The following is a 14,804-nucleotide window of genomic DNA, read 5'->3' as shown; positions in this document are numbered from 1 at the left end:
TAATTCTTTTTCTTTCACATTTTATAGTCTTAACTTACTTTACTAGTCTTTTAAAAATTATTTATAATCAAGAATGAAAATATATAAAATAAATAAAAGTGTAAAAAACTATAAATTATTTATAAATTGATTAAATTACATCAAGAATATATTTTTTGTAAAAAAAAGTATACTTATAAAAAAATATTAAAAATAAAGATAAAGATAAATCTACATTTAAAATATCACTTCAAATTTTATAAATATGAGAGAATATAACTTGAAAGATAATAATAATAAATAAAACCATGTTGATATAATTTAAAAAAATACTGTTATAAATTAAAAAAAATGATGATCGAAAAATTATATTGTTCATGTGAACACGATTCTGTCTCTTCTTGATTTGGTAATTTTATATATTAGGTAATATAATGCATGATATATAATAATTACTATATTGAATATACGACTACTAATAGGATTATAGGAGTATTTATTTTGTTTGAAACTCCGAAGTGAAGCAACTAAAAGGGCTTGCGAGTTAAGGCGGGCTGGTGAGCGCCTGATCGAGTTTAACAAGTGAAAAGACGAGAGCATTTTTCTTTTGACGAAGTAGCGTAAGAGTCAGGAAGATCCTGCCTTCTGTTTTTGTTATCGTTTTGATGCTTGATTTTACACCATTGCCAAGGCATTCGACATTGACAACGACGCTTTCAAGTTCCCTCCTCTCCTCTGCATTAAATAAACCATTAGTATTTCGCCATCACGCGGCTTCTCCCTCTAATCGGACTCTTCCCGGCGGGGTTACCTGCCAAACGATGTCGAGCTCAACTGGAACCGCTTTCCCCACTTTAAGAAGTGTCACCATACCCTATACTGACCTCAAGGTGCGTGAGCAGTCTTTGTTTTAATCAAAGTTGATGTATGTGGTGGAATTACATATATTTATGTTTGAATTATTGTTGGTAGAACAAGGATGCAGACTTGTCGGCCAAGATAGAGGAAGGTTTTGGACCCAACGGCCTTGGGATTCTTTCAATTTCTGATGTAATATTCTGAAAAGTCTTTCTTTATTTTCCCTTTTTTCTATTTTCACTATAATCACTTTGCGTTTCGGAATTAGAATTTATTTGTATATGATAGCGCGGAATGGTGCAAAAGGATTCCTATAGCGACTAGTTTGGTTGTTGTGTGTTTTTACTTATTTGGTAAATCTTTAATTCCTTTAAAGACAAGTATTAAATGCTTGACTTGTTGTTTGATTCTGTTTTTTACCCTTTATCATTACAGGTCCCTGGATTTTCTTCGTTGCGTCAAAATCTTCTACATCTTTCACCCAGGTATAAGTTAAGAAATGATTTCCTATACCCATTAGGAGTGCCATTGGATATAAAACATTCAGAAACAGAACCAAATGGATTTTTATGCACTAGCTTATGATGCATATATCCTTCAATCTTATCAGATTGGCCAACCTTCCTCAAAAGGTAAAGGATGAGCTTGAAGATCCACACAGTAGGTAAGTAATGATTCTGCCATTAGTTTTTTCTTCAACTCAGTTACCACTATTTGTCTTTCGCTCTCCATTTTATGTACATGAAGAGTCAGGTGCTGTTCTTGACCCACATTCTGTGTATAATAGCTAAATATGGTATGTGCTCAGAGGCATACTGTATTGCAAAATTTTTGTTAAACAAAGCTGTGTATACAGTATGCTGTTCTTTTTTTCTCTTTCTTCTGTAGAATGTACTTTGAAAGCTCAGGAACAAGGGACTCCTCTTGCCTTTTAGTTGGAATACTATTCCTTTATTCTTAACCCAATGGTAGTTGGCATTATGGTGGCTTCAGTCAGTAGTGTTTTAACTTCCTGCTTCGTTTTACCCACCATCTCTATGTAGGTATAACTTTGGATGGAGTCATGGGAAGGAGAAGCTTGAATCTGGGAAGCCTGGTAAACTTTCTATTATATTAAAATTTAACAATCAATCTATCCAGTTCAATAAATTGCAATAATCACACTGTAATTACGTAATCACATTTATCGAAGTTAGTGTTTTATATATCTATCATATTTTTTTCTCTTACCTTTTTCTTCCTACTGTATCTATCTTCTGTGCAGATCTACTGAAAGGCTCTTTTTATGCAAATCCAATATTAGATGTTCCTACCACTGACATGTGTCTCAAACAGCGGTAAAAGCTTAGAAAATAAAACTCATGTTGAGATGTTTCTTGTTTTTATTTATTTATGAAAGCTTTGCTGTAGATTTATAAGGTTGGACCTAACACCATTGATTTTTGGACAAAGCAGATTAAAAAAATAGGGATGTTTATGGTTCACATGGTTTGTTTTTCATGTCACTGTATTTGCTTAGCTGAGGAATTTTTTTCCTCTTGTGCTGTAAAAGACTATTTATTTACACAAAGTTAAAGACATTACATTACTCATCTGCATAGCTTGTCACCCATGCTCGCTCTGTCTTTTAGGTATCCATCTTATTGTTCTTCAAACATATGGCCTAGCAGTGCTTTGCCAGAATTGGAAACTGGTAAGTTCGAGATCAACACTTTGATTTTGATGCTGCAGATTCTATCAATCAAATATTTTTTAATACAGTGCTTGCCTTTTTAGATTTTTCTTTATGGCTTGAAGAATTAATATATTGCAAAATATCTCTCAAAGTCTTTGCAATGTAATAATTTTTAAGCTGTTGATTTGCAATTTGCAATCCAATAAAACCCTTTTAAATATAAAATTCTCACCTTGTTGTCCGGTATGATGCCAAAATCATTGGAATCACCTTGGCTTTACACTCTGTGTATCCAAGAATTATAGCACGTTCTTCTTTGCATCCTCTTGCTGATCAAAGTAATTTATAAAATCAGTTGCCAACCACCCCTAAATTCTGCTGTTCTTTATCTTTCAAGGAGCTGTCGCCAAACCCTTTTTCTTTTTCTTTTTTTCTTTCTGGTGCACTTATTTGTGTTTATGATCTACACATATATTTACAGCAGCATATATACTTTATACTGCTTATTTGTAAATTGAGTTTTAGCTTCCAATTACCATTGATTCCAGCTTTTATTGGATGTCTCTACCTTATTTTTCACAACAGAGAAGGTAGTCTTTATACCAGTACTTTGGTATACATTCATGCTGATCTTTTTTCTTTTTTCCCTGTACGAGAAATATAAAATTTGCATGGAATAACTAAGTTATCAATCTTGACTAGGACATCTTTTATTACACCAAGTGGATAAACAAAACCACGATGCACAAGTTATATTACAATACTAGTTTTATTCAAAGACTTCAAACTAAGAGAATCATAAACATGTTTAGGCATAATGTTAATGGATGCACCTAAATTGCATGAAGTCCTTTTAGAACTAGCATTACCAATAATACATGGGATAGTAAACGCACTAGGGTCTTTTTGCTTGAAAGGCATATTCTTTTGAACAACAGTGGATATAACTTCACCCATACTTACCATTTCATGACCTTTTAGCTTGTAGGCTTTCTTAGTAATACACAACTCCTTCAAGAATTTGACATATTTGAGAATTTGCTTGATAGCATCAAGCAAAGAAATGTTGAGTTCTACTTTCTTGAAAACCTCAAAAACATCTTTTTCTTTGTCCCTTTTCTTTAACCTAGAAGAACTAATTGGAAAGGGGGGAATGTTCTTAAAACTGGAATTCATTAAGTTAGGACTTACCTTAGAAGTAATTATAAATCCCATGAAAATCAAGGCTGGATTAAATTAAAGAAAATAAACTAAACTAAATAAAAGTGGGGGAAAAATGATTAAACTTAAAGAAAATAGGGCATAAAAGTGGGGGGAAAATGATTAAACTTAAAGAAAATAGGGCTTAAATGAAAATAAGAATAATTATAGAGCATAAATACTCCTCTTCTAAAAAGAAATAATAATAATAAAATGCCTGTATTATATCAGGGTCCTTTTCTTTTCTGTTTTTTCCCGCATTTCCTATATTTTGAAATTACTGAACATCAGCTGTTAATGTGCAGCTTTCAAAGCACTTGGAAAGCTGATGCATGATGTTGGATTGATGGTAGCTCATCACTGTGATCAATATGGTAAAACTTTATGTGTCCCAACGTTGGTATTTAAATTAAGCTAATAAGATATTGAACTCCTCTGAATTCAAATCCTCTACATGTACACATATGTTGTTGAGTATTTAGGTCATTCCTTAGCTCTGAAGAATATAATCCATCATTTAGTTGCCCACGAAATTGAATTAGCGATAACTATAACATTGGGAACGTATTGAATATAGGAGTTTGAGTCTGTGAGTCACCTTAAATGTCCTTATTGGTGGAGCCAACTTCTTTAAATATAGGGTTGTGGATTCCCATAGGATTTGAAACAAAAATTGTGATTAATAGTTTTCCATTTGAGATGAGAGTTCCCAGGCTTTTACTTATCAGCATTGAATTGTACTTGAATAGATATTATCTTCATATGGTTTGCAACCTGCAATTGCGGCTAAAAAAGTCCAGCCTGGCCATGTATATGATTTTGAAATGAGGTCATTCTTACCTGAGTCACAAACCACCTTGTATGAGTAGTGCTGGATTGAGCACTTGCTGAGTGGATTGCCTGCTTTATCCTTCTTTCTTTCTCCATTTGTTGTTATTTTTATTTTTTCACTTTTGACTACTCCTGGTAATTTGTTCAATTTTGATGAGCATGTGTAGTATCCAAAGGAATGGAAGTGGATCAAAATGAAAGCCTCAAACAGATACTTATTCGTTCTCGGTGTCATAAAGGCCGGTTGCTTTATTATTTTCCTGCACTAAGGAGGTAATGCTTTTCCTATCTCCCACTTAACTCGTCACAGGTTTTTGGTATAGCTGATGAATCTTCATGTGAAAGAACCAATTCTATTTTCAGTCGTCATGATCTGATTTGTTGATAATTCCATCTTTTGTGTAGCTGTATTGAAATATAAAACTTTGCGATTTACATGACTGACTTGATTAAGCTGGTCTCCTCACCCTTGATGCCCTGATTCATGTCAGCATGGCCCTAAATTTCAGAAAAGTTGAGAGTAAAATCTGTGGAAGAAAGCGTAGTCGAGATACAAAATGACTATGAAATAGAAAATCTTACCACCATACAAGATAATTATATGCACATATTCATAAGAATGAGACTGAATGCGGCTTCTTGATAGAAAAAGTTTTCCAGAGGCTGCAAAGAATATTAAATGTGTGCAATTAGGGCATATCACGATCACCAATTAGGGCATATCATTACCAAATTTTCCTCGTAGTAATTACTTTTTATTTCTTTATTATATGAGCTGCTTTAAGTTGTTAGGGCTTTTCAGATGATTTTTTGAAATACTAATGGTGGTTTACAGTTAATGTCTACTTGAAAGCAGAGATATCATGTGAAGACTGAATTTAGTGTTCTGTCTTTTGGGTCCTTGACACCTTTCTGGAAAACTAATCTGTATTCCAGATGGTAGCTCTTCATATTTGTTGTTTATATCTCATGATGAATTGCATGAAATGGTGGAGTCTGTCAAAATAATGTGCTTCCAATGATATAATAAGTGGCTTCTGGAGGGAATACTTACAAGTAGAATCACATGCAGTGATTGTGTCCCAGATGGTGACTCAACATCATCTTGGTGTGGGTGGCATACAGATCATGGCTTACTGACAGGTGATCAACTTTTTAATTCATGAGATACTATTTTTTTCTCTCTCTGGGGCATATAGGCTTGTTGATGATGTGCATGCTTAAGCATTTTTCTCAGCAACATACATTCCTTTCTCTGATTTTGTATTTAAATTCCAGATAAAATTTATCCTAGGATTTACAAATTTTTTTCCTGCCACTTGTTATTGACAGGATAAGTTTGTAGAGAGATCAGAATATTTCTTTTTCTAGGAATTTCTAAATTGGGGTTGACTTTGTGTCTGATTTTTGTTTCAATTTGATATGTAGGTTTGACTTGTGCCATGTTTAAGAGAGATGGTGTAGAAATACCTTGCCCTGATAGCATTGCCGGCCTTTATATTAAAACACGAACTGATCAAATTGCTAAAGTAAACTTTCTTGTCTTTGACATTTTACTTATGCAAAATGCTATCTATAATAATGAGCTTCATTTAATTGTTCACTTTAACATATTCTTCATTCTTTTGGAAGCACAAGCCTTTGTTTTAGACTCCATATTAACTGTTAGAAATGTAGGATCACTTACTCCAATCTTGTTTCCAATCTTCTGGCTTGAAATCAAGCAGATTAACATTAGAAGTCTGATTCATAACTTCACTTATTTGCCTCTCACGAAATAAACCAGAGATAGAGCAGATGTCAGATGATTGTAACATAAGAAACCAAGAAAATTCCTCATTACAGACCATAGAAGCAAATTTAAAATCAAGTCGATTTTGTTTCAACCTTGAAAGCTGCGAATTAATAGAACAGCAAAATCTTAAACCTTGAAAGTTATGAATGATAAGAACAGGGACAGGTTTTATGTTTGATGTGTTCCCACATGGTTGTAATCATGGAGAGAAATGGTGATCAGATACTCTGAGAAAGCATCCATTTATTTTTCTTTTTCAACTTGAATTTAGTACAACACCAACCGTGTTCCCTTCTAGTAGCCTCACCCCTAATAAAAAGAATGAATCCAGGGAAGACTTCAAAAAAGAAACGAGACCGAGTGCTTTATATAAGTGGAAGTGCTTGCTTCATACTAAACCTTTTTAGCATATGTGGTTCGTTATGACATTTTTAAGTACATTCTGAATGATACTAAGTTTGTCATTGACTTTCATGTTTCTTATGTTTTAGGTTGTGTTTGGAGAAGGTGAGGTAGCGTACCAAATTGGTGAAACAGCTGAAATACTGTCAAGAGGTTATCTTTGTGCAACACCGCACTCTGTTCAGGTACTTTCCATATTTGATCTTTATAATGGAAATAATTTGGGACTAACACTTAGGATTGCATGTTGTGTATTGCACTAGTTCTTATATTGAACCAACAATTAGTATTTGTTGTTGGCTGCATGGTTTGGTGATCCTTCAAGGTGAAAAATAGCAGTGTCATTGTATGAAACAAAAATTCTAGGTGAAAGGGACTTAGCTATGTTAAAATTTATCAAAGCAAAAACGTGAGGTGACATGCTTTCAAGTGATTGTTTTTCCTGTTCCGAAGGGCTGTTGTGATTTTTCTATATGATTGTGTAAGAAAGGTTTAAGCTCAGTTTGAACTTTTATTTCTGTACATTTGAAGTTGGAAATGATTTCATTTACAGATATTCTTTTCCTTAAACATCTGTGTTTTGTCTCCCTTGACATCTCTTGATTTTTAAATGCCTAAACAATTGATGCATGACAGTTCATGCATGTTCCTTTGTTTTATAAATTTGAAACTTTTCTTCAAGTGCCACGGGGGGGCTTGTCTAAGATAAACAGTCAGTTATTTCTATATGCAGAGTGACAGTAAGCTGAGTGAGCATGAAAGATACGATGCCCATTTTATTTTCCTACTTATTTACTTACTACGGGCTTTACTTTCTTGTAAGAAAAATGCTTTCATTTGTTCCATAAAACATTCATTTCTGATATATGTGATACTTGTATGGAGCGGGCTGCCCTCTTTCATTGTCTAGGGACCGTTTGCAGCAGTCCCGCACACAAGTGGCAGCCATACTTTTTTTCAGAAGGTGTTACTTAAAATTCCAGCCATACTTTTTTTCATGACAAACTGCTTGTCATACCATTATGTAACACTGATCTAGCATATTGCGATTGATGATGAGCAATCTGAAGTAGAGCTGAAATTTGGTGCTTGAAGTTGGAGCATCTAACTTACATGTGACACCTATCATTAAGATTATAATGCATTATATCTAAGCTGTGAACAATGAAAAATAAGTAACTTGGGTGGTTTTTCCTTCCTGTACTATCTCTTTGGAATATAATGAAGTAATAACCTGTCCTGGTTTAATGTGTTTTTTGCAGGCACCCAAAGGGGAGGAGGCTTCTGGTGTTGACAGATCAACGTTTGCATTATTCATGCAACCCGATTGGTATGCTATTTAACAAAGATGAATTATAGAATCTATTAACATGACTTGTCCTGTCACGTTTCCTTATAGCTATGTGAATGAACTATTCTGAACACTGGTAGTTTCAATGTAATCTTGAGACCGCATATGGATCTACAGATAAAAATGTTGGCGGCAGTCATGCAATTGATACATCCATTTTCTTCCATAACACACACACTTGGATGAATTAGTTATTAATTTTATTTTATTCTTTTTAATCAGCTCCACGTATGGACTAAAGATCCTTGCATTTTATGATGTCTTTACCGTTGTGCTATGATGGCATCAAGCATCGTTAGCCAGTACTTTTTTTATCGGAGAAACTTGTAACTTTTAAACATATTATGATATTTTGACGTGTTTCTTATCTTGTAGGGATGAGAGACTTAACTTTCCCAAGGAGATGCATATTCACAAAGATGTAAGTAGTCCATGCTTTAAATTCTGTAACTTACAAAGCACGCTGCATACTTTAATTGAAAATCTGGTAGAATTAGAAAGTTATTGGCTTCATCATGATAAATTTCATTTTGAGTTACTTAGGGCACAAGTGGACGTAGGAAGAAAATGATAAGAACACATGAACCAGGATCAAGAAAACACCACCATGGTGAACACAAGTGTTCTGGGCTTTTGGCAGCAAACTATATTACTGTTAAGGAATCATTAGAAAAAGAAATTAAAGAGCTATAGTTAAGGAAAACTAACCATTTCATGAAAAATGGGCAAACGCCAGCAAAAATTACTGTTTACTGCTCACTCTTCAAAAAAATGAATTGCTAGTAACTCGCGCGCGGTAAAGAAATTCCCACCATATGTTGGTGCATATTATTAACATTAACAAAAAAACAAACCTAAATAGGCCAGTCTTTCACTGTAATGCTGTTAATAATCATCCTCACACAAATCACTATTCATAACGATCTTCACTTTGCAAAATTTCATCACAGGTCCTCAAGCTTTTCTCTTGCTCTATTGTGGTTCAAAGACTTTATTTTCTTTCAATTAGGTCCTCAAGAGTTCCTTCTTGGTTGCTCTGGATTTTTTTCATTCTCTTTGAATTTCATGTAATCTCTTTCCCTGGGTATTGTAGATTATTTTGGCATTGCATGCCATGTCGATTTTACATGGGAAGTTTTGAAATTATTGTTAAAAAAATAAAAAAATTCAAAGAATAGGGATCAAAATCGACATTGGAAAAAGTTGAAAGCCGTTTTCGTTCTTTCTGTTAAAAAATGCATGTAAATCTAAGCTTTGATCCTTCTATTTTACCTTAGTCTCCTAGGATTTTGGATTTTTCATTTAGGTCCCAAATTTCATTTGTTTTGCATTATAGACCTTGAGTCTGGAGAGAGGAGAGAAAAAATAGTCCGAAAAATTTGAGGAGATAGAGCTCACTTGGTGTCTATAGATTAAGAGAGGAACTTGTCTTTAAGAGAGAAACTTACTGAAAATAGAATGAAAAAAAGGTAGAAGCACATTTTCACTCAAAAACATGATTACATTGCAAATATTTGGCAACGTGATACCATGACACATGGGCAGGAGGAAGTTTCCTCTACCTCCAGCCATCATTATCCTAGTCAAAGGTGATCGCCTGCTACTTTTTGTAACACTTTGGCGTATGTATGTTGAAAAAAAAATAAAAAATACCAGTGCTGCTAGCAACAGCCAAAGATGTCGATGCCTATAGCTCTTAAGAAAATAGGAGCTCCTATCACATGGCTCTTCTAGTTTGAGCATTCTTCCTTCACTGGTGTGATTCATGGCTAAAAAATGGTGAATCCTGTGTAGCAAATGGTTTCATGTTCGGCTGGGGCATTTTATAAAACAGCCAGCAAAGAGCATGAAAAGTTTTACCGGCTACACTGAACTCTGGCTTGTGCCGGCAGAGTCTCGTGCCTGCATTTATCGAAATTAGAAGGCCAAAAACTGCAGCAAGGAAGTGCTTCTTGCCTGACTGTTTAGCAGATATTAACTAGACTTTTGATCTCCCGTTTCCTGTGTTGTTTTCAGCTGGTGCTAGCCAATAGCTGTCTCACGTTTGGAGAATATTCTGAGATGCTGCTGGACAAGTATTACCACTTGAAAGCGTAAAGGGCCGTAATGTTCCTTCTCCCCCGCTTTCTATATCAACAGTTCTGTATCACGTCATGATCGTATAATAAATTCCTCTGTCTGCTTGGAAGACCCAAAGACAATTTTGATATGAACTCCTGCCTTCCCATTGTCTTATTCATAGTCGCATGTTATTGATAGAAGATAGAGGAAAGAAAAGGGATTCTTGCTGATGTCGTCAGCATCAACGGATTTATTCGTTTTCTATTGCCACAGTGATGAATCTCTTCTTGCTATGGGCTCTGATAAAGATGAAGAAAAGCATGGTAGGCGTTCATACCCTCCGAATCCCATTCCCCCTAGCCCCCACTTGGTTTTTCTTTTTAAATTATCACTGATTAAAAAAATAACAGTTTCAAAAAGTTTTTACAAAATAACTGTGTTGATGAAATCAATGGTATAAAATTGTTAAGTGGATCGTCTCAAATAACAAGTAGAATGGGGAGAGAATAATAAAAAAAAAGGAGCTCTTGAAGGTATATTCAAATTGAAGATTTTGATAAGATGAATTTAATGATATTAAAAATAAATTATTAATAATAATTAAAATAGGTTATTAGTGCTCTTGAAAGATGACGGGTAAGTTATTGATTATTATTAATAATTAAAAGAATTCTTGAAGGTATATTTAAAATTGTTTTCTGATAAGATAAATTTAATGATATAAAAAAATTATTAATAATAATTAAAAGAGGTTATTAGTGCTCTTGAAAGATTACAAGTCTGTGAACAATGCATCTAATTCACTTTGATTATTACTGGTATTTTTTTTTCAATGTTATTAAATTTATTTTATTGATATTTTTCCGAAAATATAATAAAAAAATTAAGATTTTGGTTTTTTTTTTAAATATAGTGAGTGATAAAAATAGATTGCTAGCGATCACGTTTCTTAATGTGATCAGATTTATTTGATTGATATTTTCTGCCACTGTATTGTAATCAGTGTGCCTAAAAAGGTTTTTTCCTTTTTTGTTTTTCTTCCCTCCTTTATCATCATTGAAATATATATATATATAGACCTTTTCAAGCGAGCAAGCTCTAGCTGTGGGAATTGTCAAAGCCATTCAGGATAAGGTGGGTCCCGAGTTGATATACTTCTGCTGTGGTGTAAGCGTGTGAAAATGGTTTTATTTATCGTTGAGGGATAAGAACAAGAGGAAGAAGATGATAATTTATTCTAAACGGAGGTATGTTTTATTTGGCAACAATAAGGCACAGGTCGGCCGATAAGTCCCAATCTGTCACGATTCGAGGTATCGATGCTATGATGTCATGCTCGCCGGCCTGCCGCTTGGTGCTCTCTCTCGGTATCAAAGGTCAATCTTGGCATTTGAAATTGCTCGTGTTTTCGCCTCTGTGGCCGCTGTAGCTGTTTTTAAGTGTTTTTTTTTTTAAAAAAAAAATCTTTGATCTAAAAAATAGATATAAATACACGAAAACTTGTTTGTTTCCGTCGTCGTTTTCGACAAAATAAAACTGACACGTTCTCAACACTCTTCAAAATGAAAAACTGAGTTATCAAAATTAGTTTTATATATTATAATGCTATAATTTAAGAATTAGGTAAGGCAATGACAAGTGCAAATGCTCTTTAGACCAAACTAATAATTCATTTAGGGATATATTATTATTAAATTAGTTTTATAAAATCAAAGTAGAATTCTAATAATTTAAGTATTAAATTAACACTAAGTGCGTTTTATATCCACCTTTCAATGAATTGTTTTTGAAAAAATTTGAATTTTTTAATTTAAATTATTTTGACGTTTTTAGATATTAAAAGTAAATTTTAAAAAAATAAAAAAAAATATTTTATAAAACATCATTATATAAAATGGTTACAAGTTTGCCTTGAAACATTTATTATAGCAGGAAGTCTGGATTTTAAAAGGAAAACGTGGGCCAAAAAAGGACAAAAAAGCCGCGGTGGGGGCTGTACACAGCCCCTTACACGGCTTCTCTGAGCTCAGGTCCTTTTCAGTGTCTGAATTAGCATCCACTCTCATTTGACCAGCGTGTGAATTTCTTTCTGTAATGACCAGAAAACCCCTGCTAGGATAAGTAATTGTGTTGAAAATACAAGTTCATGATTTGTGTGCTGTCTCTTCTTCTTCCCCTTTCTTTACTGCAATTTTGGTCATTCGCTTCGCTCATTTGCAACTTTTAGCCCAAATATAACTTCAGTAAAACATTTTATAATAATGAAAAAAATAAAAAGACCAGGATTCTTACAGGGGTAGTAGTGTCAATTTAAGAGAGGGATACCGGCGCTTTCCTTCAATGAAAGAACAGGGTGGGGCAGCGTCCAATCCACCACAGTGGTGTCCGTGTCTCTCTTCTTCTATATAACCACCAACCATAGCGTTCCTTTTTTCCCAATTCATTGTCTTCTCCAAATACACATAGCTAAGCTATCTCCATAACAACAGTTTCTCGGTTTTCCTTCAATCACTGAGACCATGTCCTTCTCTAACTACCTTCCCCTACCATCCCGTTCCAACAGAAGAAAAGGTCACGGAAAGAATGGTTTTCGAAGGAGGTGCTTGTCCATGGCAAAGCAGCAAAAGACCCGTTTTTACATCCTTGGACGTTGCATCTCCATGCTTCTGTGCTGGCATGACCATGCTATACGTGATTGATTCCTCTTATGCTACCCAACAATCGAAGTCATTATATGCTTGGCTCGCTGTCAAAGCAGGATGAATACGGAGGCATGGCCGCCACAAAGCAAAGCAGCAGCAAGTCGATCGCTTTTGGGACTTTCAGCTCAAAGACGACAGAAACACAGCACTTGGGTGAAACAAACTGAAGGCCCAGCCAGCCCTGGATCTCTTATTCAAGCGGCTTGATTATCAATCTCCTTAAGATGGATGATGCCTCAGAAAAATCAACGCAACAGTTCTGAAGGGATTAATTAATGTCAACTGGGCCGGGCCACGAGGAGACGTCTCTCACTCTCTGAAATTGTTTCCTCCGGTGGTCTTTTTGTTCGTCAGTGCTTGAAAGGATAGGAAGAATCAATTTTCTCTTTCTTTGATTAAATTTCTAGTGCACAGCAACCCTCTTCTTGCTTTTCTTTACACACACGCACACGTATGTATAGTTAGTGCATCGTGATTGCTATCGCAGCATCGAGTGAGGTATTAATGTCGAATACTCTTTCTAAACTCCCTGTACATAGAAATTACAATAGATATTGTAATAAAATACTGTGGCATTCTTTTACCACAGTTCAACGTGGAATTCGAAGCTGTTTACAACTTTCCCTCACCGGAAGAGTCATTGGTTATTCTTAAATGCAAATGCCATTTTCGGGAACTTGATTTGAACGTCTAAATATCATTAAAACCCAAAAAAAAAAAAAAATTACAATTCTCAGCCTGTTTGTTTTGAGATTTCTCTGTCGAGAACAATTATATGAAATATGTGTTATTTCTATTAATTAGATATACTAAAATAAATTAATTTTTGCTGATGGTTTTGAATGATGGTAACATGTAGAAAAAGTTGTGATATTGATGGTGAAAATGGTGACGGGGGGTAGTTTAATGACTTTTTCTTTATCTTACTCGGATCATCTTGATTTGTGGGGGTAGGTATTCGGGTTTTTTTTAGTTTCCAACATTATAGGTTAAATCTTGTTCAACCGAACCCACTAAAAAGCATTACCGATTCTGAACAAAATTTATGTTTGGTATTTCGATTTTGGTTTATGCCCATTTTTTCAATTTCTTTGGAATTTCTGGTGAGCTGCTTTATGCTGGCTTTGGGAAAGAGATTGCTGCTCTGACCATTGGTTCTGGCTTTAGTTTGGCACTGCAAATTGTGAGCTCTGCGATCCTAACTTTATATACCTTGGGGATGTTGATGGTCGTGATCATGTTTGATTGTTGAGCCTATGCTTTTTCCAGTGACATCCTGCGTGTTTAACTGGTAATTGTTTATCTCGCGTCATGTACTTTGATTCATGCTTTTTTATGGTTTGATTCTGACTCTTGCTTGGCTCTACAGTGTTGGCGCTGAAGCTGCCCCTTCGTCATCCTGGGTTGGCTCTGCAATGTTGGTCCAATGGAATTGCCCATGATTTAGGTTGAGCGGGGATGATCTGCTTTGAGTCCTGTCAGTCAAGGTCCGCGTGCTGAGGATTTTATACGACCTGTTCTGTGCATTTTTTAGCCTACTCAGTTTCATTTTCATGCCAAATGGGAGCGCCAATTAGACATCAACATTTAATGCGTTTCTCATCCTGAGGTCTCCACCCGTTTTCTTCTGTTTTGGAAGGGTCATCTTTCTGCTGGAACCTGATTGCTAGTCTGATTAGAGCAGGAATTTGTTGTGTACAAGGGATTCTGTGGTTGCGTATTATACAGTTTATGTTGGATTGAAACCAGTTTTGTAACTCAAAATCATTTTCATTAAATTATCTTCTGTAGTCGTTCTTGCAGGTCAACTCTCTCCTTGAAGATCATGTTCCCCTTCCATATTTTTGGGTTTGTGCGCTGCATTCGTCCCCTTTTTTCTGACCTTGATTCATCCTGTCTCCATAAAGGCTCTAAGATGCTTACATGTTTTTCACTTTTTTAGTTCTTTTT

The 14,804-nt window shown here is 34.9% G+C and overlaps 1 protein-coding gene and 1 long non-coding RNA gene across 3 annotated transcripts; one reads left to right on the top strand and one right to left on the bottom strand.

Annotated features, from left to right (window-relative positions):
* The first annotated feature begins 467 nt into the window (after positions 1 to 467).
* On the top strand, positions 468 to 10,320 carry LOC105114384 (2-oxoglutarate (2OG) and Fe(II)-dependent oxygenase superfamily protein). 2 transcript variants are annotated; one of them, XM_011010913.1, is made up of 15 exons: positions 468 to 869; positions 955 to 1,029; positions 1,273 to 1,322; positions 1,448 to 1,501; positions 1,881 to 1,933; positions 2,102 to 2,174; positions 2,469 to 2,530; positions 4,018 to 4,086; positions 4,711 to 4,816; positions 5,616 to 5,686; positions 5,972 to 6,072; positions 6,830 to 6,925; positions 8,003 to 8,070; positions 8,467 to 8,512; positions 10,108 to 10,320. In XM_011010913.1, the coding sequence occupies exons 1-15, from the start codon at positions 645 to 647 to the stop codon at positions 10,186 to 10,188; spliced, it is 1,230 nt and encodes a 409-aa protein (XP_011009215.1). In that variant the 5' UTR covers positions 468 to 644; the 3' UTR covers positions 10,189 to 10,320. The 2 variants fall into 2 exon arrangements, with proteins under 2 accessions (XP_011009215.1, XP_011009214.1); XM_011010912.1 differs by having other exon boundaries at positions 469 to 869; positions 952 to 1,029.
* A 2,884-nt stretch (positions 10,321 to 13,204) lies between these two features.
* LOC105114383 (uncharacterized) lies at positions 13,205 to 14,512 on the bottom strand. The gene is made up of 2 exons (XR_840121.1): positions 14,442 to 14,512; positions 13,205 to 14,167 (listed from the first exon to the last, which is right to left on the bottom strand). It is a non-coding gene; the product is annotated as an uncharacterized LOC105114383 (long non-coding RNA).
* Positions 14,513 to 14,804: the final 292 nt, after the last annotated feature.

Source organism: Populus euphratica, unplaced genomic scaffold (assembly GCF_000495115.2).
Source record: "Populus euphratica unplaced genomic scaffold, PopEup_1.0 scaffold520.1, whole genome shotgun sequence".
In the NCBI taxonomy this organism is placed as follows: Eukaryota; Viridiplantae; Streptophyta; class Magnoliopsida; order Malpighiales; family Salicaceae; genus Populus; species Populus euphratica.
This window is presented reverse-complemented; position numbering and strand designations above follow the sequence as displayed.

Coding starts and splice junctions, on each gene's coding strand:
- LOC105114384 (XM_011010912.1), top strand. CDS start 645: ATGCTTGATTTTACACCATTGCCAAGGCATTCGACATTGACAACGACG. Junction 2,175..2,468: donor GACATGTGTCTCAAACAGCG/GTAAAAGCTTAG, acceptor TCTGTCTTTTAG/GTATCCATCTTATTGTTCTT. Junction 5,687..5,971: donor AGATCATGGCTTACTGACAG/GTGATCAACTTT, acceptor TTTGATATGTAG/GTTTGACTTGTGCCATGTTT.